This window comes from Festucalex cinctus, chromosome 1 (genome assembly GCF_051991245.1).
Source record: "Festucalex cinctus isolate MCC-2025b chromosome 1, RoL_Fcin_1.0, whole genome shotgun sequence".
In the NCBI taxonomy this organism is placed as follows: Eukaryota; Metazoa; Chordata; class Actinopteri; order Syngnathiformes; family Syngnathidae; genus Festucalex; species Festucalex cinctus.
The window spans coordinates 25,091,295-25,113,265 of record NC_135411.1 but is presented as its reverse complement, the minus strand read 5'-3'; the positions used below and the strand labels follow the sequence as shown (position 1 = coordinate 25,113,265).

Here is a 21,971-nt window from a genome sequence, read left to right as displayed (position 1 = left end):
TTAAAGACGTTTCCATTGCATATGTCTTTTTCATGATGATGATATGATGCCTCTCACAACTCATGCCAAGGAAGACACTGTGAAATCTGATAACTTACAACTCGTGCTAAGTTAACATTACCTTATATGCCTTCTGGTAGAGGAACAACCCCAACATTTTTTGGTAATATACTGCATATGAAGAAAGATATACGTAATTAAATTGGTAACTTAGCACTTAGGCCTGATTTTTGGTAATTTTCTACACCCCAAAATTCTTCTAATTTCTAACTCATGCTAAGAAAGTTAGCTTTAACTGTCCACTCACCACCATGCTAAATAAATTAGCATCCTATGTTGCTTATGACACAGTGATGAGATGACAAATGATAGAGGTCTTAAGATTTATTTAAAGTTTCCTTTTATACAGTATGAACACATGCAGATGTAAAATGCTGTTGTTGCATCAGTGAAGCTAATCATGCTAAGGAAGTTAGCATCACCATAGTTCTCACAGTAGAGGAGCAATCCCAGTTGTTTTTATGGTATTACGTTGCCACCTAGTGGAAGACTGAGGTTTTTCATGTACAGTAGTGTAGTCTTTTTAACTGGCAACGATTTCTTTGAGGGCCGACGTCAAGTCTGGGTACTTGTATTGGAACCCAGTCTCCAAAGTCCTTTTGGGTACCACCTTCTGGCCCTGAGCCAGTATCACGGCTCTCTCCGAGCCCAACAGGGCATTGAGCACAAAGGAGGGCACAGGGAAGATGGTGGGGCGAATCAGCTGCCGACCCAGCTCCTTGGTGAACTCGTAGTTGGTGTTCAGGGCTGGCGCCACCCCATTGAGGACCTGGCGGGAGCAGGGCAACGCACCAGAGGAGGGCTCGTCGGAGGGTGGGGCGTTTGAGGGGGAGGGCGGCTCCAGGGATTGGGCGATGATGCCAGCCAGGTCCGACACATGGATCCACGGGAATGGCTGCCGGCCAGAACCCAGGGTGCCGCCCAGGCCCAGCCAGAAAGGCAGGAGCATCTGCTTCATTGCTCCACCATCACGACCCAACACTGCCCCTAGTGGATGGAAGACCAAACAACAGGGTATGTCAAAAAGTGGCTATAGAAAATTGATGTTTATCAGGATTTATGATTAGAAACCCCCTCATGATTATTGTTGTAAATATTTGTTACCGGTACATTATAATAATCTTTGAAAACGGATTTATTAGTAGCACCCCTCCGCGACCCTTGTGAGGAATACGCAGTCAAGAAAATGGGTGGGATTTATCAGTGAAAGCAAAATATTACAATAATTGTAATGTATTAAATGTTGCCCCACTAAATGTGCAAATGCCAAATGTATTATTTTTCAGGATGTATTATCAGTAAAACATCACAGTGATTACAGTGCATTCAATTTTACGTTAATTTTTCTACAATAATTTAAAAAATGTATTTCATGGTCAATGCTTTTTACAGCAAAAAAATATATATTTTAATATAATTTTAGAATGTGTTAGTATTATCAGGAAATAAATACTTTTCTAAAATGTAAATTGTTAATGTATTACAATTTATGATCGGACATACAAAAAAACACAATATTCTGGCAAAATGCAATATGATGGCAAAATGCAGTATATATATAAAAGATATAAAATACTATTTATGAATCTGTAAAATGGCAAATAATTACCATGACTATTGTACGCTAAAAACTTTTTCCACAATAAATAAATGATCTATCTTACATAATAATAACCTCTTAACAGAACAATTACTTTAGCGTTTGTAAGCATTTCACAACCGATGTAATTTTTCGCCTTCTGGGTGTATGTGTGAAACTACATCTATAAATAAACATGTATAATGATATATCATTTCCTACATACCAGGTCTGACTACCACTTGCTTGGTGGTCTTTGTCATACTTTCTGGCAGCAGTGCAGCAGCTTCCCACTCTTTCACCAGCCTGGAGAGGAGATCAAAGGGCATCCACTCGCTGTCTTCCGTGTACTCGGCTGTTAGGCTGGGTTTGTAGCATGCTGCAGTCACAAAACAACAGCTGATTGCTCGTATTTCTAAAGAAAACAGGATAAACAATACGTTTACGACTAGTAACAAACCTACGCCCGACACCAGGACCCACGAGTGGGGAGGACTCGGGGAGGCCGCGATAGCATCAGCCAGAGCTTTTGTGCTGTCGATGCGACTGGAAAACAAATCCTTTTTGTAGCTTTCGTTCCACCTAAGAAAACAAAAAAAAAGAGAGAATTGTCACTTGAATAACTGTCAAAAGGAGTAAGATCAAAAATTCTGATGTAGATGTTTTTGAATGTGTGATTTTTCTTTTTACTTTTGTTGATTATTGCTGATTGTGTTTACTTCTGCAAGGAAGCCGTCGTAACATACTGGAGAGGAGCCACCGCACTAACCATATTACATGTACATTGATTAAATGTACATGTGCCGTGGATTTTTTTTTTTTTTTTTTTTTTTTTACTTTGCGGATTAATTCTAGTTGTTGTCTTTATTTCTACTGTGTAAGGTGACAGCTATCATGACGAATTAACAAGCTGGGAAATCGTTTTAATTGACACGCATGTGGCATGTGCCTGTGCATGCAGTGGACATCTTTTTGACTCAGTGGATTTCTAGTCGTTCTGTTCATTTCTATTGTTTAAGGCGACCCCCCCCCCCCCCCCCCCCCCCCCACCCTTCCAGGAAGATAGTTGCATTTTACAACTGTAACAATCATACACACCATCGCAGCGGGTTCAAGACATTCTCTCCTGCCAAGTTGACAGCACCCTCACAAGGTGGGAGGCCGGACGACTCCAACTCACCCTGGCGGAAGCAAAAAGGAAGAGCCAAGTCATGATGCATTATATACAGATAAAATGTGATCTATCTAAATGATTGTACCCATGTTATCCTCCCAGGGCCAGGATGGCGGGAGATCACAGTGACTTCGTGGCCTTTGTCTCGGAGAAGGCGAGTCAACTCACGACCCACAAAGCCAGATCCACCCCCTGCGCCGAAATCAAGACAGTAGGTGGGTTATAATGGGTTGATAATTTAACTAAACATTAGGATGTGAGGAAGCTAGGATGTTAGATTGTCCCTGAATGCAGCAGCTGACTGACATTTGCTAAAAACATGGCTAATTTAACCAAACTTTGTTTATGAAGAAAGCTGTAATTTCAGACTGTTCCTGACCACAAAGGAAGTGAGGTAGCCTAACTACTTTCCAGGATGGTGGGAAGTCGGAGTTTTCCGACTTGCAACCTGGAACATTGCACTGGTATGCAACTCAACCTGGGAAATCATAATTTACAAACTTATGAACATATTTCAATTCAACTTTATTCCGGACTCTTAGTCCAATATAGACATACATAAAACGGATGACACACACAATAAAATAATAAAAACAGGGAAAGATTGTACAGTCATCAGACACACACAATAAAATAAATAAATAAATAAATAAAAACAAGGAAAAAAACAAGGAACGCAGTTATAGTCACACCAGTGTCTCCACATCTTGGACTGATACCATACACAGCACTACACTTAATCTCAGCCAAAGACAAGACAACACAACTTCATTCACAGACCTGCTCAAACGACAAATAAAACTGAACATAAACTTCCGAAGAGTGGCTTGTAATTTAGATTATCCAACACACGATTTAAATGATGAATGCGCATGCGTATAACACATGCTAGTGGTTTACAAAACGCGTACAATTTAACTTTGACGAAACACAGACACTTTTCTTCTTTTCTATAATACAACGTTAGTGGTGTTGATTAGTTCTGCATTTGCATGTTTTGATGACCAGGCATTACAAAAAAACATAAAAATGCTGAAATTCTATATCAGAATGCTACCAACTAGCAAGGTAGTTGTCCTAGTCACATTGACCTATTCTTCATCGAATAAATATTTGACAGTTTCGTGAAGGTTACATACCTATGACGACTCTCATAGTAAGTCAAATACAGTGTTCCAGTGTTACAACCGTCGCGTCAGTTCCCAGCACTCCGAGGACGACCCATCAGATACAATTGGGCTGGTTTGGACTTTTGGCTCTTCCGCAGCCCGTAGTCAAGGTAGTGACGTAAATTTGTAGTCCAAGAAGCGCGAAAGTTGTTTAATTGTTATTGACTGCATTTTCCACACTTATGTATTTGTTTTTAACTAATCAATAAATTACACGGTGTTGAAATGTTAATGCACGCAATACATTGTTTTCGTTTTCTCCCGTCTCCTTATTCGTTTGGTTGTTCTTCTCTTGTTTTTAAATCTACTAGTTCAACAGCGCCAACTATTGGATGGCACGTGCAACTAATCCATAGTCAAGTAGATAAAAAAGAAGTGGATGTTATGCCCTGACCAGCAACTCGCCACTGAGCGCTATTTTGGCGTGAATCATGCGAGAACAAGAAGTACAAATTCTGCGCCAATGAACGTGTACTAGCTCATGGTTACCCAAGCGCGTCGTCATATATATATATATATGTGTTAAATATTACAAGGTTGGAGAGAAATTTAACCACGCCCAATGCATGCCTGGCGATTGACCTATCACAGCCGCTCACGGCAAAATAACGCTGCAAGTTGAGTTGCCGGCCTACGCTGGTGAAACCAAACTTTCCCGTTAAATCGCGTCCAATTGTAATATTACACCGAAAATACACGCAAATACAGCTTGTCAGCTTGACACGTGAGCTTTTAACGTCGTCTTTTCGATAGAAGACAAGACGCCAGGGACACTTAAAACCGAACCGAAGTGACCCAACTTTTCAGTTTGTCCTTCAAGGTAAGTTTGATATCGTCTCGTAAAAACATGTGTTGTTGTACGTTAGTGCAAACATTTTTGTGTGTAAAAAAAAAAAAAAAAAGATGACGATGCATGAGTAAAATTGCCAGAAACGCTGCACAGATTGTCATCTTTGCTCCTGTAACCTTTGCTCCCCAACAGCAACTTCATGTTTACTCAGCGTCTGCTTAACTGCTTAAGCGAAGACTGACAGACTCAAAGGTAGCTTTTCCTCACGTAAAAGTAACATGTTGTTTCAGACCTATTCGACAAAACGCTGATGACTCATTGAATTTACCAAAATAACGATTGTGACAATCAAACCGCCTTAAAGTAAAACTTGAAACAGTACATCTTCTAAATGGGTACGTGTTAGGCTGTCTGTTTTATTATTTTTAAACGCCCCCCCCCCTTTTTTTTTTATTTTTTTTTATTTTTTTTTATTTTTTATTTTTTTTATTTTAACCACGGTAGTGGGGAGCAATGTACAAAAGGTGGTGGGCCGAGGGGTGTGCGGCCCTTGGGTTTGTAATGTATAGAAATTCTTGCAGTCTCGGCTCTATGGCGGTTTAAGGTAGCAATGTTGCCAACTTGGCGACTTTCATGCTAAATCTGGCGACTTTTTTCCAAAGCATTTTGGATGTATGCACATGCATGTACAGTACATAAATGATATAAAGTACCAGTCCCTGTTGGACTCTGCATGTAACACAACAAAACTCAGAAGTTGCATTGCCACATATTACATGTGTCCACTCTGAGAAGTAAGAACGAAACCACAAAAGTGCTGAGCCTGAAATATACTGTAAGGACAACTGGTTATTTTTCTATAGCTGTCCACTGCTGATGCTTTCTCTCTTGCGCCCCTTAAGTTGAGCATGTCATCTCAAGTGCGCCTCCGTCTTCTCCCGAGCGCCCGCTGCCTTTTCGACGAGCCCATCCACGTGAAGGTGGCCGGTCTGGGGTCCGGGCAGGTGGTCACCATGAGGGCCAGGGCCACCGACCAGCATGGGGTGGTATTCCGCTCGGCGGCCATCTACCGGGCGGACGACAGCGGGGAGCTGGACCTCCGCCGGGACGCCGCCCTATGTGGCACCTACGAGGGTGTGGAGCCCATGGGCCTGCTGTGGTCCATGCGAGCCACTGTCCCCTTTAAATATTTCCATTGGAGTAAGGCGCTGAATCCCCATGTTGTCAGGTTCTCAGTACATGACGGCGTAGATGTGGAAGAGGAGGAGCGGGGAGGTGCCCTGGCGGAGGCCACCAATGAGAGGGTCCTGATGGGGGAGGGCCTCGCACGGGAGGTCGTCAACCTCGGGAAGTTTACTGCAGTGTTGTTCACACCGCCAGGTTAGAACAAGGCTTCATTTCAAACCCTACCCATTGTTTGAAACCCTGCTTGGTAACCCGAACCCAGGCTTCCAATTCTTATTTGAAGCACTAACTTGAAACCCTAACCATGTCTTGGATCTGTAATTTCAAGCTTTTGCTCAAAACTATGGACGTGTGAAAAAGGGGCAAGCTTCGAGACAAAATGTCTTGCAGGAACATGACAAGATTGAATTTTTACATGTACATGCTGAAAAGAAGGTCTCATTTTGCTCATATGTGACCGTTTTGGTCGCAGTCATAACCGTGAGATTTGAAAACCTTACCTTGGCTTTATGCCCTAATTTGAAACTCTAACCCATAATTGAAATCCTTCTTTGAGGGCTGAACTTGAAACAATATTTGAAACCCTTAACCTTGACTTGACACCCTGACCAATGCTGACAGTTTGATGCGACTACTCTAGGTGAAGGTCCGTTCCCGGGTGTGCTGGATTTGTCCCCTTTTGCTTCGGAGAAGCGAGCCAGCCTGTTGGCCAACAAAGGTTTCGTGGTCCTGAGCATGCCCGTCTTCTCCGACAAGCCCACAAACGTCAAGTATCTTGAGCTGGACAACTTCCAGGACGCGCTGCGTTTCTTACAGCAGCATCCGAAGGTGACCACACTGTAAACGCTGACATCACCAGGGATCAGGAGACCTACACCTTGTCAGAATTCTAATTTTGAAACCCTAACTCTGTCTTGGGACCCTAATATTGAACCCTAACTTGAAACACTAACCCAGGCTGAAGCCATGTCTACCCAAATTCCAAATCCTAACCTTGGCTTAAAGGTATTATAAAGCAGTCAAATGTTCTTCCTGTAATAAATATGTTAAGGGGACCAAACTTCAATTTATTTTAATCAATATCTGGATATATTTTTTTTAAGTAATTGGCAGATTAATCGGTTATCAGAATTTCATTCTACCAAATATCCGTCGGTCTAAAAACAAAAAAACATCTTCGGGCCATAGCATTAGGTGTCAACTTAATTGTTGTTTGTGCTTCCAGGTGGGCAGCGACGGAGTGGGTGTGATCGGGCGTTGCAAAGGGGGCGACATCGCCCTGTCCTTGGCTTCCTTCGTACCGGGCGTGCGCGCTGTGGTCTGGATCAACGGCTGCAGTGCCAACATCGGACCGCCTCTGCACTACCGGGGTCGAGAGATCCTCTCCGCCTTGACCACGGACCCGACCAAGGTCATACCCACCCTCGACGGCGCCAACATCATCAAGTACTGCGTCGGTGACCCTGACAGCGAAGAGAACTGGGCCAGCCGGGTCCCTGTGGAGAAAGCCACTGCTGACTTCCTGTTTCTGGCTTCTGAGGACGGCCTCAACTTCGATTGCCCGGCTTACATGGAGAGCATGGCAGTGCGACTCAGGCAATTGCTATTTATTATTATATTTAAAAAAATGACTTCGTCCTTGACAAAAAAAACAACTTAGATTTTTCTTTTCGTGGACTCAGGCGGGCCGGGAAGGACAACGTGGAGACGGTGTGCTACGCGCGGGCCGGGCACCAACTGGAGCCACCCTACGGGCCCCACTGCTACTCGGGTGTGCACTCGTTTCTGCGCAGACCTGTCTTGTGGGGTGGCGATCCCCGAGCACACACCGGCGCCGAGGTGCTCGCCTGGAAGAAGGTGGAGGACTTTTTCAGAAGTCGGCTGAGCTGCGCACACACAAGAAGCAAAGCCAAGTTGTAAATTGCAGGACCCTAAATCGTCATCACACATGGTCACAATACATAATGTGTAATCCCAATTTCGATATTCTTGCAATTGTTAAACTTTGCAGTACTTGACGTACCCACAACGTCAATTTAATTCTGGTAAATTGTGATAGTTCTAATGTTGAACAGTTTTAATCCAGATAAGTTTTAATGCCTCTTTATGCCTGTAATAAAGTTTTTAATACTAGTTTTTAAAATCTATTTTCATTGATAAAAATACATTCATAAAGAACTTTACTGGTCTCAATCCAGATCATATTGTTGTGCCACTGCGGTTAAAAAATAATAAACAGAATGAATCAATTATCAAATTCATGAATTGTCAACTGCCAATTAACATTTTTTATGATTATCTTTAAATCATTGCATTGATGTCATTGGATGATTGAAATGCTCAGTTCGTTGTTTGGAGTTGTTCAGAGATTTGTTACCAACTCAATTTCCAAGAATTAAAGAGGGTTTTTTTCCCCCATACTACTTCATTTTAAGTTTTTTGTTTTGTTTTGTTTTTTTGAAAGAACAAGGAAGAAAATGAGGCAAGTGAGACGGATTTAACGTTGATAAAAAATCTTTTTTTCTTTATTTAAACAGTTCATTGTGTTTTCTGTTTTATCAGTTTTATTCTTTTTTTAAATAAAGGGGCAGACATCACAAGTTTTACGTCGTTCTATCCCCTTTCGTTTCTTTTTTCTTTTAAAGAATGATTTTTTTTGTTTGTTTTGTTTTTAATTGAAAGGGGGGGAAAATACCCTCGGGTAATGCTGCCACACTAAGAAAAAAAAACTTCAGTTCCATGTTTAAACGTTAAAACATTTCACATTTTGAAAAATGAAACGTTTGGTGATAAGTTGTTCAAAAGATGAAATCATTCCCAGCCACCGACCGGCAGCTGTCAAGTATGCGTGACGTTAGTAGCGTGAGTGCTGGCAGTGAAGACAGTTTCGGGCTGGCTGAAACTTGTTCGTGTTCATTTGTTGTGCGCATGCGCGTTCGGTGAGCGACAGTTCAGTTCCAGTTCCTTTCTGGCGGTGGAGCAAAATTCAACTTTACCTCTCCGTGAATCTCGCACATAAAATACGCACAAATGAAATCTTCCAGCGACACTAATGAGGTTTAACGACGCCTCGAGAGCACAACACCCCGGGAAACATTCAACGCTGAACATTCGTCCTTCGTGGTAAGTTTACAATACGTGACAGGAAAATCCAATAACTACTTTGCTTTTGGCTCGTAAAATCAGTGTTGTTGCACTTTGTGATAACAGCTGGTGCAGAAACAGAAACGACACGAGCTTCTTGCTTTGTCTATCTTTTTACCTACCTACCTGCCAACTTTTTTTTTCTCCCAACTGGGCCAACCCAATATCAAAAATAAGTAGTCCTTCACATTAATCAGGACCCAAGAAGTAACTCTAAGTAACAAAAAGGTTGGTCAATCAGTCAGTCAATCTGATTCTTCGATTCATTGATAGCATAATCAATAGAATAATATCAAGTCTAAAAATACAGTATTTGAAAGTCCACTGTCGTGACTGATGCTTCCGCTCTTACTCCCCTAAAGTTGAGCATGTCATCTCAAGTGCTCCTCCATCTTCTCCCAAGCGCCCGCTGCCTTTTCGATGACCCCATCCACGTCAAGGTGACCGGTCTGGGGTCCGAGCAGGTGGTCACCCTGAGGGCCCGAGCCACTGATGAGCGGGGGATGGTCTTCCATTCGGCGGCTGTCTACCGAGCGGACAACGGCGGGGAGTTGGACCTCCACCGGGATGCCGCCCTGTGCGGCACCTACGAGGGTGTGGAGCCCATGGGCCTACTGTGGTCCATGCGGGCCACCGCCCCCCACAAATATTTCCACTGGAATAAGGCGATGAATCCCCACATAGTCAGGTTCTCAGTGCACGACGGCGTCGACATGGAGGAGGAGGAGCGAGGAGGCGCCCTGGCAGAGGCCACCAATGAGAGGGTGCTGATGGCGGAGGGCCTCACACGGGAGGTCATCAACCTCGGGAAGTGTACCGGAGTGTTATTCACACCGCCAGGTTAGAGCCAGGCTTCATTCCAACTAGGGTACAATGATTAATCGGAAAAAAATGTGGATGCTTTGTACAAAACAACCCAGAAATTCTGGTCAAATTGACCCAAGTTGTGGATCAGTCCATTTTTTTTTTTTAAATTCAAATGGCCCAACTGTTTTTAATCAATTTGAACTTTAACCCTAACTTCAGACTTGATTTGAAACCCTAACCAAAGTGCTTTGATTTGTTGCAACTACGGCAGGTGGCGGTCCGTACCCGGGCGTGTTGGATTTGTCCACCTTTGCGTCGGAGAAGCGAGCCAGCCTGTTGGCCAACAAAGGCTTTGTGGTCTTGACCGTGCCCGTCTTGTATGACAAGCCCAGCAACATCAAGTTTCTGGAGCTGGACTACTACCAGGAGGCTCTGCGATTCTTGCAACGGCACCCCAAGGTGACTGGGCCAGGAATCAAGTGACCTACACCTTGTCCGAATCTGAATTTGAAACCCTAACCCAGTCTTTAATCCCTAACCTTCGTTTGAAACAATAACCGTGGCTCAAAAGCTTTATTTCAAACTTTGAAAGTGGATGCACCAATACCAGTACCAGGTGGTAGGGCTTGGCAGTTAATCGGTTTATGTATTTACTGTTTGTACTATAAGATGTCACATGCTTAGTTGTTGTTTGCACTTTTAGGTGGGCAGCGACGGGGTGGGCGTGATCGGGCGTTCCAAAGCAGGCGACATCGCCCTGTCCTTGGCGTCCTTCGTGCCGGGCGTGCGTGCGTTGGTCTGGATCAACGCCTGCAGCGCCAACATTGGAACGCCCCTGCACTACCGCGGCCGACGGATCCTCTCTCCCTTGACCAGAGACCTGACCAAGGTCATACCCACCGCCGACAGCGCCAGCATCATAAAGTTCATCTACGGGGATCCGGACAGTGAGGACAACCGGGCCAGTCGGATCCCTGTGGAGCAAGCCGACGCCCACTTCCTCTTCCTGGCTTCCGAGAATGACCTCAACTACAACAGCCGGGCGTACATGGAGAGCATTGCGGCGCGACTCAGGTGGGTAGATCTTGGAACCATAAAAAAATGAAAATGGGAATGTTTCGTGTGGATGTCCCACCACTGGCAAAAAATCATAGTGTTATCTTAAAAAAGGAAAAAAAAAATCTATGCTGATACCCCAAATGATTCAAGAACAGCTTCAAATTTACTTTGGGTTCACCTTTTTGAGGTGTTTTCGGCCAAATTGCCCTAATAATAAGTGATATTCTTTGTGAATAAAATATTTAATGCTAATTATTTACTTCGACCATGATTAGTCAGCCTTCCTATTTAATAAATGTATTAAATTTAATTAAAATTGTTTATATTAATAAAATTACATTTCATGCTAATTTTTAAAATGGTATTGTTCATTTTTTTATCATAATAATCACACCACTATTTAATAAAATACAGTACATCATAGTTGACTAATTTTATTGTTAATGTAAAATATTTTTTCTTGCAAGATACCCACATTAAAAAAAAAAAAAAAAAGATTGTATTAACTAGTTAAGAGTTTAAATTTTTATCTCAGAAGAAAATCCGATTTTATTCTTGAATGAATTTGCTCTAAAATGATTGTGACCTTTTAATTTATAAAAAAATATATAACATTCTTGCAAATAAGACCTTTATTCTAAAAAAAGATGTCTTTATTCATGCAAGATTGTGACTTTTTTTTCTTGTAATAGTATTATTTTATTCTCATAGCATTGTGACAGTATCTTGGTGGAGTAATGCTATTTTCCTTGGGAAAATAATTTTCATGTGTAATATTACAACATTTTATCCCCATAAAAATACTCAATTCGGATTTTGGATTTAATGTGATTTTATTCTTGTAAGAATTCAACATTTTTCAAATAAAATAACTTAATTATCATATTTATTTAAATGTATTTACCTCACAAAAATTCAAAATTTCCTTCTAAATAAATGCAGCAAATTCATAGAAATTCTTTTTTACTAAAATAATTGTAAAATTCCAACCAATATTTCTCTCAATATCATAACTTTATTCTAATGAAATGTTACTTTCCTCTTTTAAGATTTTGACATTTAAAAAAAAAATAAACAACTTGATTTTATTCTCACAAGATTCAAACTTCTCTCCTCAGCAAAAAAAAAAAAAATACAACTTCATTCTTTTAATATTCCGACTTCTTGTCTCGTCAAAAACCGTCTCATTTTTCTTCTGGATGGACTCAGGCGGGCTGGGAAGGAGAATGTGGAGACGGTGTGCTACCGGCGGGCCGGGCACCTGCTCGAGCCGCCCTATGGGCCCCACTGCCGTTCGGGTCTGCATGGGATGCTGCGTGAAGTCGTCCTGTGGGGCGGCGAGCCCCGAGCCCACGCCCGCGCCGAGGTACTCGCCTGGACCAAGGTGGTGGAGTTCTTCAGGACGCAGCTAAGCTGTGGACACGCCAACACTAAAGCCAAATTGTAAACTGAAACTGCTCAATCGTCCAAAAATCGTAATATATTTGAGATTTTATAAGAGAAAAATTATATACTGGAAATTTTCAAAATTGTGAAGTGCAATAGATTCAACTTTCTAAATTCAACTTGTATTTATTGTATATTGTAAATAGGAAATTTTCAAATTATTTTACAGTTTAACATTAATATAGTAATCACAGATGACAAAATAAATCGTATGATGGATTACGACTGTTCTCGAAAAATGACGTTATTCTGACGATTCAGATTTTTTTCCTACATTTCTTTTTTACCTTCTTCTAATAAGACTTTTTTTCTCAAGTAGATACAATTATCATTGTAATATTATAACTTTATTTAAAAAACTTAAAATCTGCTTTTATTTTCATAATATAACTTTATTCTAAGAAGAAATGTGAAATTATTCTTGCTAAATTATGACTTCATTCGGGGAAAAAAATGACTATTCTCGCTAAATTATGACTTTACTATAAAATAAAGCTGCGATTGGCTGGCAACCATTTCAGGGTGTACCCCGCCTCCTACCCAAAGCCGGCTGGGATAGGCTCCAGCAATCCCCGTGACCCTTGTGAGGAATAAGCGGTCAAGAAAATGGATGGATGGATGGATGGATAAAATAAAGGACTCAGGCCATTTACCTAGAGTTCTCATAAAAATAAGATTTTATTCTCATAAAATTCTTGACGAAATGTGATTTTATACTGGCAAAATGAACTATTTTTAAAAGTGAACAAAATTCTAACTTCTCAAAAAAATTATTATATGCAACTTTATTCTTCTGAAATAACCCTGATTATTAGATTTCACACTGATTTGATCAGCTGGATCGGGATTGGACGAAATTTTGCGTTTTATACAAAATCGGTGATCGGCTGTAATGTCTTAACAATAACGTCATTGATCAGCTCTGTGAAATAAGACTTTTTAGATAAGATTTTTTTTTCTCTCATGCATTTCAGTTGTCAGTTTTACATGGATTTTCACTATTCATGAGTCTGGCCGGTCCCGATCCCCCTCGAATAGTGACGGTCGACTGTAGAGTAAATCCAAAAGTTTTTTTAAATACAAATCTTGAATTGGTGATCAATTATTATTTTTTCAAAGTCGCTGATTGGTGATTGGCCGAAAAAACTTGATTGTGTAAAGTCACTTTATTACTATTATTATTATTATTATTATTATTATTATTATTATTATTATTATTATTATTATTTTGATTTTTTTTTTTTTTTTTTTAAGACTACATTCGTAAGATTCCATTTTTTTCTTTCTGTCAAAAGTAATCTGATGTTATTCTGGTAAGGGTCCAGCCCCCAAAAATATTATTTTATATTATTAAGGTTACAACTTATTTTTCTAGATAACAACTTTAGTCCAATAAGATGGTGCCATTTTCCCCCAAAAAATGTAGTTGTTTTTTGATGCTTGAAATACTTCTCACATTGATTTGAATTAAAATTATAAAATAATTTAATTTTTTTTAAAAAACTTGTTGAAAAGTAGAAAGTAGGGGTGTTAAAAAAAAAAATCTATTCTGCGATATATCGCGATACTACATCGCGCGATTCTCGAATCGATTCAATAAAAAAAAATCGATTTTTCGAGAGCTCAGAATTGTTCATTCGGTAGTCTTACCGATTCAGCGTCTTATCATCATTGCCTTTTTTTCTTTTTCTTTTTTTGTGTGTGTGTGAATCGATTTTTAAACTTCCATTTTTAATGGAAAAATATTCAACAAAACGTCTGACTTCGGGTTAGGATTCACACCTTGAGCATGGAAGAATGTTATATGAACGGAACATTAAGCCTTAATATTTTATTTTAATGCTGTTCAAACATGAAACAGATTACAACCTCTATAAGACTGAAATTTCAGATAAATAAATACATTTTCATATAAATCTTACACTCTACAAGCTTACTGATTAGTATTTTCTAAATTTGAATGAAAAAAAATCGCAACAATCGACTTATAAATTCGTATCGGGATTAATCGGTATCGAATCGAATCGTGACCTGTGAATCGTGATACGAATCGAATCGTCAGGTACTAGGCAATTCACACCCCTAGTAGAAAGCATGTAAGCCTATAGAGCAAATCATTTGTAATGTAATGTAACCTAATGTTTTGCAATCGCTGCCTTCTTCAATTGCATCCACGTAATCATGTTAATGTCATTGTGGTATTTTCATTAGCTCATTCAGTGTGCGTGTTGTTTGTGTTGAGTGCGAGTTGAAGTCTGGCAATAATTAAGATAAGAGCACACTGGCATCTCTTGACTATATTTAGCTGGCTGACCAAGTGAGTGAGTGAGTGATGTTCATGTTGCTCACCTGAGAGACGCTCACTTGTTGACATGCAAAACAAGACCAGTTCTTGTACACAAACGGGCTGAAAATAAACCCACACTTGGTGTGCATGCATGTGGCCCTCTTGCTTGCCTTTTCAGAAGTAGCGCATGGTTGTTCTAAAGCAGGGTTGTCAAACTCATAATAGCTCAGGAGCCAGATGGAGGAAAATACAGGTACAAGGGAGTTACGGCGCACTCGACCTAAGGTGTTTTGACTTTACAACGGTTACACCCGGTCCGCCATTTTGGCTCCTCATCCGCCATATAGCCCGCAGTGTTTTCCCCTCGTCCGCTATTTAGCCCTTAGCTAGTGCTAGCGCTTGTGCACTTGTCGGAGTATCTTTGGCTTTTTCGCCTTCTTTTTTCCACATTAAACCACATTATTTGCAGGCCAGCCTTAAATAGCAGGGCTCAACTCTAAATATATTGTTCCAAGAAATAGCACGAATGTAAATGGACTGCTTCACCTCGAATCGATCGGCTAGCAACTTGTTAGTAGCTGGTAGCTGCTAGCGGGCTCACAGACCGTTTGATGTGTCCGATACGCCACAGCCTCAATCCACTTTCCGCGCATAGACCCACACAACAGTGACACTTGGGAAAGTAGATAAATATAACTATGTCAGCACCTTTGTTTAGTGTTGTTGAGTGTTGGTTCCACTCCCTACATAATGAGGACACTTAAGGGAAAGTTAATTGTTTATTTCGTTCACTAGCCCTTGACCGAACGAGTGAGCGAGCTAACAGCGTGGTCATGAGTCAGTGCCTTGCTTGATCTTGTGTCAGTCCTCAGATAACAGTGACACTCTTTAAGGCAAGGTTAACACTTTTTTTTTTATTTTTATTTTTTAAGTTCACTAGCCCACAAGCTAACGAGCTAATAGCCTAACAAGGCTAGCAGTGGGGTCGTTTATGACATCAGCGCCTCGTTCTCTTGTTATCTGTGTGTGTCTCCAAATAGCTAACAGAAAAACTTCAGTGAACGTTAATTTTAATATGTTCGTGTGCTAACGAGCTAGCAACGGATTTATATCAGGGGATGTCACTATTTGTTAACTAAATGGCTTGTGAGGCCCTTTGAGACTCTTGTGTGATTAAGGGCTATTGACAAATCTGAACATTTGGGCTTTTTTTTTCTCTCCATACTTCTTACACACGGTGATAACAAACGACGGATAGTATTGCGTTTGCCTGTGACTAGCATACAAATCTCGCAGATTGTTCTAGTAGTCAACAATTCATCACATTTTGAAATCAAAATAATCCTCACCAATCAAATTACAACGATCCATAGGCCAAGGCTTTTCACTGAGTGGAGAGCTTCCTTTCATCGAGCCGACCGCCATTTTGACTAGCGACAAGCACGGAATTGTCAATACACGTAAATTTGATTAGTGAGCTAACAGCGTGGTCGTTCAATACGTCAGCACCTCACTTGGTGTTGTCGTGTGTGGGTCCCCACATAACAGAGACACTGAAAGGAATATTTAATGTTTATTAAACCCAGCGGCACACATTTTTCAGCCAGTAGCTGACACTCGACACTTGAACACATGGTGTAAGATGGGCTCTGTTTTTCATGATTTTGGTGCCTTGCTTTATTTAATATGTTTGGTGATTATTTTTAATTCCATCAAATTATCTATTTGTTTTTACCGTTATATGTACTGAGGCAATGTAATCCCCCCCAAACCCCTTTGTCAACCAAATAAACGATAGCCATGGGAAAAGAATGGGGAGCCATGGAAAACGTGATTACAGGTCCCCACCGCCAATCATGATCATGCGTGAGGTCAGGGTAGGGCACCAGGTATGCTTGGAAAGAAAAACAAACACCATATGGTTTTAATGCAGAGCAGGCCTCAAATCTCAAGTCACCCGAGGACCTTGAACGCACCTCAGGAGGGGAAACAACTCGCGCATTCCTCACGCCAGCTATGTCAAGTATGCACTGAGCTGAGCTTCCACAGCGGTGCTTACCTGAATGATGTGTGCTCATTCATTTTTCTTTTGTAATTACATAAGTAAATACAGTAATGTATAAAATATACAATAATGACATAAGTAATTTAAATGTAAAGAATTAAGTCGTTTTTGCCACATTTTAAAAGCTTCAATGTGTATTGCGCTGTTGCTTCTGGGGTGTGTGAATTGGCCACATGGGGGCAGTCTAATACAGATACAGTATTGATATATATGGAGATGGTCGCAGCTCACTGAGATGCAGCAATATTTGGTGTTCTTCACAGAGGATAAAGAATATTTGTGGGCATTATGTCTTTATGTGTAGCTCCATTGTTTGAGTTCAAATAACCAAAGGATTGTAAAAGCATGATGCTGATGCTTTGTTAGCCCATCTGTAGCGTTTTACATTGCTTGTTAGAATAAATGTAACAGATTATTATTATTAATGTTATATTATATTATATTATATTATATTATATTATATTATATTATATTATATTATATTATATTATATTATATTATATTATATTATATTATATTATATTATATTATATAGCGTGCTTATGTTATGAGCGTGACTGAGCATGTTTTGGACTTTTTTAATTTTATTTTGTGGATTATTTATATTCAATTAATATCTATTTTTCAAGGATGCAGTTATTAACTGGTGAGAGGAGACATTGCTTTACACATACAGCATGGACATGTCTGTGTGATTGAGTGTGTCGTGGACTTTTTTGACTTTGTGGATTATTTTTTGCCGTGCTGCTACTGTGCAAGTTGGCGGTTATCATAAAATAACTAGTGAGATGAGGCGGTGCATTAATTATGACATGTACACGTGTCCGTGCGACCAAGCTTGTCGTGGCCTTTTTTTGTCCTTGTGGATTATTTCTAGTTCTGTTTATTTCCATTGTGTAGTTGGCTGCCAGCTCGCTAAATTACGTCAGAAGGTGCACTCTGTGTATTTCTGTAATATGAATATGACAGTGTTCTGGACAGCATCTGCTTCACAGCTGGGTGACGTTGCTCTTACGGTAAAACAGGAGGATTTGCTTATAATAATAATAAAAAATAAAATAAAAAGTCCCGGGTTTCCACCTGTTCTCCCTCTGAGAGGACGTCATAAAGACCAGGTCAAGGCGACATAGGTAGCAGGACAAAATGACCTTTTTTTCTGGTGTAGAGGAAGTGGAAAATGGTCCACATTCATCCATCATTTGTTATTTTTATTCAGCAAATGGATTTAAAATGGAGGAACTCCATGACATGTATGATAATGCATCAGACAGAATAATTTCTAGTGCTTAGAGAAGTTCCAAATATTAGTAACAACCCTGCCCTGAAAACTACAACCGTAACTAATGTTAAACAATAAGATTTATTCCCAGAAATGCTTGGGAATAACTATAATCTTTTTAATCCAATCACAGTTAAGTTTCTAGTTGTTAAAAAAATATACATATAAAACAAAATGAAACGAGATAAAAATAAAATATTCAATTAAAAATTTTAAAGCAAAAAAAAACTATTCAAAACAAATTAAGACATTTAAATTAAAATAATTGTTAATTATTAAATTATTTTAAAAATAAAAGTAAAAGGACGTTCAGTTAAAAAAAATTACAAATTTAACATAATTAGAATATATTTCAATAAAACAGCAGCCAATTGATAGGAAATTAAATTGAAAAAAAATTCAATTAACTAGCAAAATTGAGAAGAAGCATAGATCAATAAAAAGCAATTAAATAATAAATAAAAGACAATTTAGTGAAAATATATATGTTTTAAAAAAGCAGATGACAGATAATGATTTTTTAATTAATTGTTAACAATTAATATAATAAGCTTAAGATACAAAAAAAACTATTTTGAAAATGAAAACATGCTAAATATCGACAAAAGATGTCGAAGATGTGTATATTATATATTAAATACGAAATTTTATTTTTGTTTAACTTATTTAAAGGGTCAATTTTTGTTTTCTTTCCAATAATATGTTCTATTTATGTAGCCCTACTAGTCTAAACACAGTACAGTATTCTGATTTATATTACATTTGTGTAATGTGAATTACGCAGAAAAATCAGTTTTTATGCACCTAAGGGGGTAGCCATTTTGCCACTTGCTGTCAAATGAAAATTACATCACAACTGCTCAGTGCTCAGGTAATGACCAATCACGGCTCTCTTGTGTTCTGGGTTTGGTCATGTGACATTTGCAAGCAAATTTAATCGAATACCATGTTCAGACTAGTGAGGATGCATATAACTCATTGTAGAGATTTTTTTTTTTTTTGACTTAACTTCCCTTTTTTAAAAATATACAAAACAAGAAGAAGATGGCAACAGAGCTTACAGTGATGCGAATAAAATCTGTTACATTCCCATTGCAGTCACCATGCACACATGTTCAAGTCAGCGACGCACACACTTGTCGTGCACACAAACACCGCATCCATCTGGAGCCTATTACAGTGGTTCCCACCCACAGGAAGGGGGCCATCATTTGCGAGTGACAGGTACATGCAAGGATCTCAGCTATGCTGTTGTGTGATTCTTTGGATAGTCTGCAAGGGCCTTCACATTTTGTTGAAAATGTTGTCTTTTCATCCCTTCCTTTTCCTTTCGTCTTCTTCAGCATGCCGGGTAATCCACGTTCATGTTGAATAATGTCACGCAGGTGAGTCATCACGATTTCACGTCAATGCTGACTCACCCACTGTCCCCTCACCCCTTGCCCCCATCCTCACCGTTTGTCCCATAATGCACTGGGACTGGTGGATATGGGAGTCATGCATATAACGTATTATTTTATGCTCAATGTGTTTGTGTAACATTCATTCATGTTTGTGTGTTCTTTTTCATATATGGGCGTGAGGGTCATGTGACATGTCTGGAGCGGTGGTCCTTGGACGAAAAAAAAAATAAAAATGAGGTCAGCAGCCTCCAGGTAGATGTGTGAACAGCAGGCAGCACTCAAATGCACATATGCGGTATATGAGGCGATGATGTAGCGATATCAACTATGTGACTCAGCGCACCAGAAAAGAAGACCCAGCCGTTGCTGCTTATCGCTGCCGACCTTTATCAATAAGGTGGTCAAGATGGCAACAGGAAGTGGCCGCTCACCGCCAACAGGAAATGAATGTGGCGTCACGAACCTCATTGTCTCCCTTGTAGAAGCCTCGGTTACAAAAACACAAATAAAAAATGTGGGTTATCGTTCAATAGGAATATCCAATATGATCTAAGTACAAAATCATATTTGGCAAAATGCTAAAATCTCAGGACAACCACAAGTTCTGTGAAAAAGATAAAATAGAAATTTGATTGCAGCCACAAAATTTGAAATCACTCTCCTGCAAAATGAAAAAAATAATAATAATTGAAAAAATTGATTTAGCCCACTCTTGCTCTCAGCAACTAAACCTTGAGTCTTCAATGGAGCCAACAATTGCGTTTTTTGAATGTGGGAGGAAGCTCGAGTACCTGATATTATGGCTTCTGAGTGTACACTATGAGCTCATATTTTCTTCACGGGTTCTTAATTGTGCTTGTCTTAATGCTAATGCAAATAACACATCAAAGACTTCCAAAAACCACAAGAAGCCTGACACATTTAAATCAAGTCATGTTTATTTATATAGCCCTTAATCAGACAAGAGTCCCAAAGGGCTTGCCTACAGTTGACAAATATCAACAACATCCCCTGATTGAACCACAAACGGGCAAGGAAAAACTTAAAAAAACATAATGGGAAAAATGAGAAAACTTGAGATGGCGCCACAGATGTGGTAGTCCCCCTTCCAGGATGATTTACATGCTGTATTAGCATTTTGCATTGACATTAACAATTTAGCAAAAATGATATCCAAGAAATACATGAACATGTTATTTTTCTATGCTGATTCTGATGCTTACCTAATGTGAAGCTAGGTGCTAACACCTCTTAAACCAAGGTACCCTGATAAAAATACCTCAAAACCCACAAGAAATTTACCACACCTTTTCACGCTGTATTAGCATTTAGCATTCACATTAGCAATTCATCAAAAATAATGTCCAAATGTAAACAACAAGCTTGTGGTTATTTATCTATTTATTTAGTTAGTTATTTTAAACACTGGTTCTCATACTTATCTTAATGCTAATCTAAGTGCTAACTCCTCTCAGAGCAGGATCATTTGCTACTATCCTCAAAGGCCATCAAAAACTACAAGAGGCTTGTTTACTTTTTACAGTGCATTAGCATTCACCTTAGCAATTCAGCAAGGTGTTAACACATAAGGTTCAATCACAAACGTCCCCCCACCATCCCCACCTCTGTTGTGTGTGACCTCAGGTAGGAGCCTGAGGGTCTTTAGCAATTAGCATTATTCCCCAATGAACCCAGTGAAGATGAGAAGGCATTTAATTTGCATTTCCTGCTCAGAAGTGTTTAATAAAATCTCAATTTCCTCACGAGATGCATGTGAAGCAGCATGGGGCTCACCTGTGGAGGTGTTGTCATAGACCATTAAAAAAAAAAAAAAAAAAAAAAAAAAATAGCACAAGGAGAACACTCATACTCATTCATATGTGCTTGTTGTATCTTAACATCTATGTGTGGATTAAAATTATTTTACATTAGGACTCTTATTTTGGTTTATATATACCTCCTGAATTGGACTGTGAGTTTACTGTTTTCAATTTTTGTTATTTTTAGTTTTACTGATTTTTGTTTTCTTCAAATGGTATTTTGTGCCAGCGTGAAATAAGATTAAATAAACAATTCAAATATGAATGACTTGATTTATGAAATGATTTATAGATTTTTAAAAAATCTTTCTCTCCTCATTTATTAAATTGTGTGGTGCTAAAAAAAATTAATTCTTTTTTTTATTATTATTATTTCTGTTAATCATTTACACATTCAGTGACTTCATTTCTTTTGACTGGCTTTTAATGCATGATGGAGTTGCCTTCAAGGCCAGTCTGAAATCATAGATTCACAATTGTGGCCAGAAGAAGAATAAGGTTTCATTTCTCAATAAAAGGTCAATTATATATTTTTTTACCCACTTAATCCAAGAAGATGTGTCAGAATAAGAAACATTAAAGTAAATGCTAAGTTTTTATAGCTGAAGTTTATATATGGTTGGAGCATTCATCTTTAACTGTACACCTCTGCAATGATTTGTCTATGCAGTCTTTACATATGTTTAATAATTAAAGTACATAAT

General features: G+C 39.3%; 3 protein-coding genes across 8 annotated transcripts; 2 read left to right on the top strand and 1 right to left on the bottom strand.

The window, feature by feature from the left end:
- Positions 1-369: 369 nt before the first annotated feature.
- On the bottom strand, positions 370-4,429 carry sdr39u1 (short chain dehydrogenase/reductase family 39U, member 1). The gene is made up of 6 exons (XM_077525303.1): positions 3,953-4,429; positions 2,899-3,005; positions 2,738-2,820; positions 2,100-2,221; positions 1,866-2,018; positions 370-1,047 (listed from the first exon to the last, which is right to left on the bottom strand). Exons 1-6 carry the CDS (start codon positions 3,966-3,968, stop codon positions 584-586), a joined length of 945 nt encoding a protein of 314 aa, XP_077381429.1. The 5' UTR covers positions 3,969-4,429; the 3' UTR covers positions 370-583.
- LOC144021186 (acyl-coenzyme A thioesterase 3-like) lies at positions 4,216-8,365 on the top strand. 2 transcript variants are annotated; one of them, XM_077525286.1, is made up of 6 exons: positions 4,216-4,802; positions 4,965-5,024; positions 5,675-6,152; positions 6,598-6,785; positions 7,183-7,553; positions 7,640-8,365. In XM_077525286.1, exons 3-6 carry the CDS (start codon positions 5,681-5,683, stop codon positions 7,875-7,877), a joined length of 1,269 nt encoding a protein of 422 aa, XP_077381412.1. In that variant the 5' UTR covers positions 4,216-4,802; positions 4,965-5,024; positions 5,675-5,680; the 3' UTR covers positions 7,878-8,365. The 2 variants fall into 2 exon arrangements, with proteins under 2 accessions (XP_077381412.1, XP_077381418.1); XM_077525292.1 differs by lacking the exons at positions 4,216-4,802; positions 4,965-5,024 and having other exon boundaries at positions 5,235-6,152.
- Positions 8,366-8,837: 472 nt separating this feature from the next.
- LOC144021169 (acyl-coenzyme A thioesterase 2, mitochondrial-like) lies at positions 8,838-21,893 on the top strand. 5 transcript variants are annotated; one of them, XR_013284067.1, is made up of 7 exons: positions 8,838-9,080; positions 9,505-9,941; positions 10,180-10,367; positions 10,612-10,982; positions 12,177-12,333; positions 19,388-19,699; positions 19,786-21,893. XR_013284067.1 is itself a non-coding variant. In XM_077525270.1 (7 exons), the coding sequence occupies exons 1-6, from the start codon at positions 9,010-9,012 to the stop codon at positions 19,397-19,399; spliced, it is 1,236 nt and encodes a 411-aa protein (XP_077381396.1). In that variant the 5' UTR covers positions 8,838-9,009; the 3' UTR covers positions 19,400-19,429; positions 19,628-21,891. The 5 variants fall into 5 exon arrangements, 4 of the variants coding, with proteins under 4 accessions (XP_077381396.1, XP_077381386.1, XP_077381367.1 ...); XM_077525270.1 differs by having other exon boundaries at positions 19,388-19,429; positions 19,628-21,891; XM_077525260.1 differs by having other exon boundaries at positions 19,388-21,892.
- The last annotated feature ends 78 nt before the right edge of the window (positions 21,894-21,971 follow it).

What these genes read in the sequence shown, in the direction of transcription:
- sdr39u1 (XM_077525303.1), bottom strand. An exon ending in GTCTTGAACCCGCTGCGATG is followed by an intron (nt 2,222 to 2,737) that starts GTGTGTATGATT and finishes TTGTTTTCTTAG; the next exon opens with GTGGAACGAAAGCTACAAAA. An exon ending in GGTCCTGGTGTCGGGCGTAG is followed by an intron (nt 2,019 to 2,099) that starts GTTTGTTACTAG and finishes TTGTGACTGCAG; the next exon opens with CATGCTACAAACCCAGCCTA.
- LOC144021186 (XM_077525286.1), top strand. Translation starts at nt 5,681, where the DNA reads ATGTCATCTCAAGTGCGCCTCCGTCTTCTCCCGAGCGCCCGCTGCCTT. An exon ending in AGTGTTGTTCACACCGCCAG is followed by an intron (nt 6,153 to 6,597) that starts GTTAGAACAAGG and finishes CGACTACTCTAG; the next exon opens with GTGAAGGTCCGTTCCCGGGT. An exon ending in AGCATGGCAGTGCGACTCAG is followed by an intron (nt 7,554 to 7,639) that starts GCAATTGCTATT and finishes TCGTGGACTCAG; the next exon opens with GCGGGCCGGGAAGGACAACG.
- LOC144021169 (XM_077525241.1), top strand. Translation starts at nt 9,010, where the DNA reads ATGAGGTTTAACGACGCCTCGAGAGCACAACACCCCGGGAAACATTCA. An exon ending in CTGAACATTCGTCCTTCGTG is followed by an intron (nt 9,081 to 9,504) that starts GTAAGTTTACAA and finishes TCTTCTCCCAAG; the next exon opens with CGCCCGCTGCCTTTTCGATG. An exon ending in AGCATTGCGGCGCGACTCAG is followed by an intron (nt 10,983 to 12,176) that starts GTGGGTAGATCT and finishes GGATGGACTCAG; the next exon opens with GCGGGCTGGGAAGGAGAATG.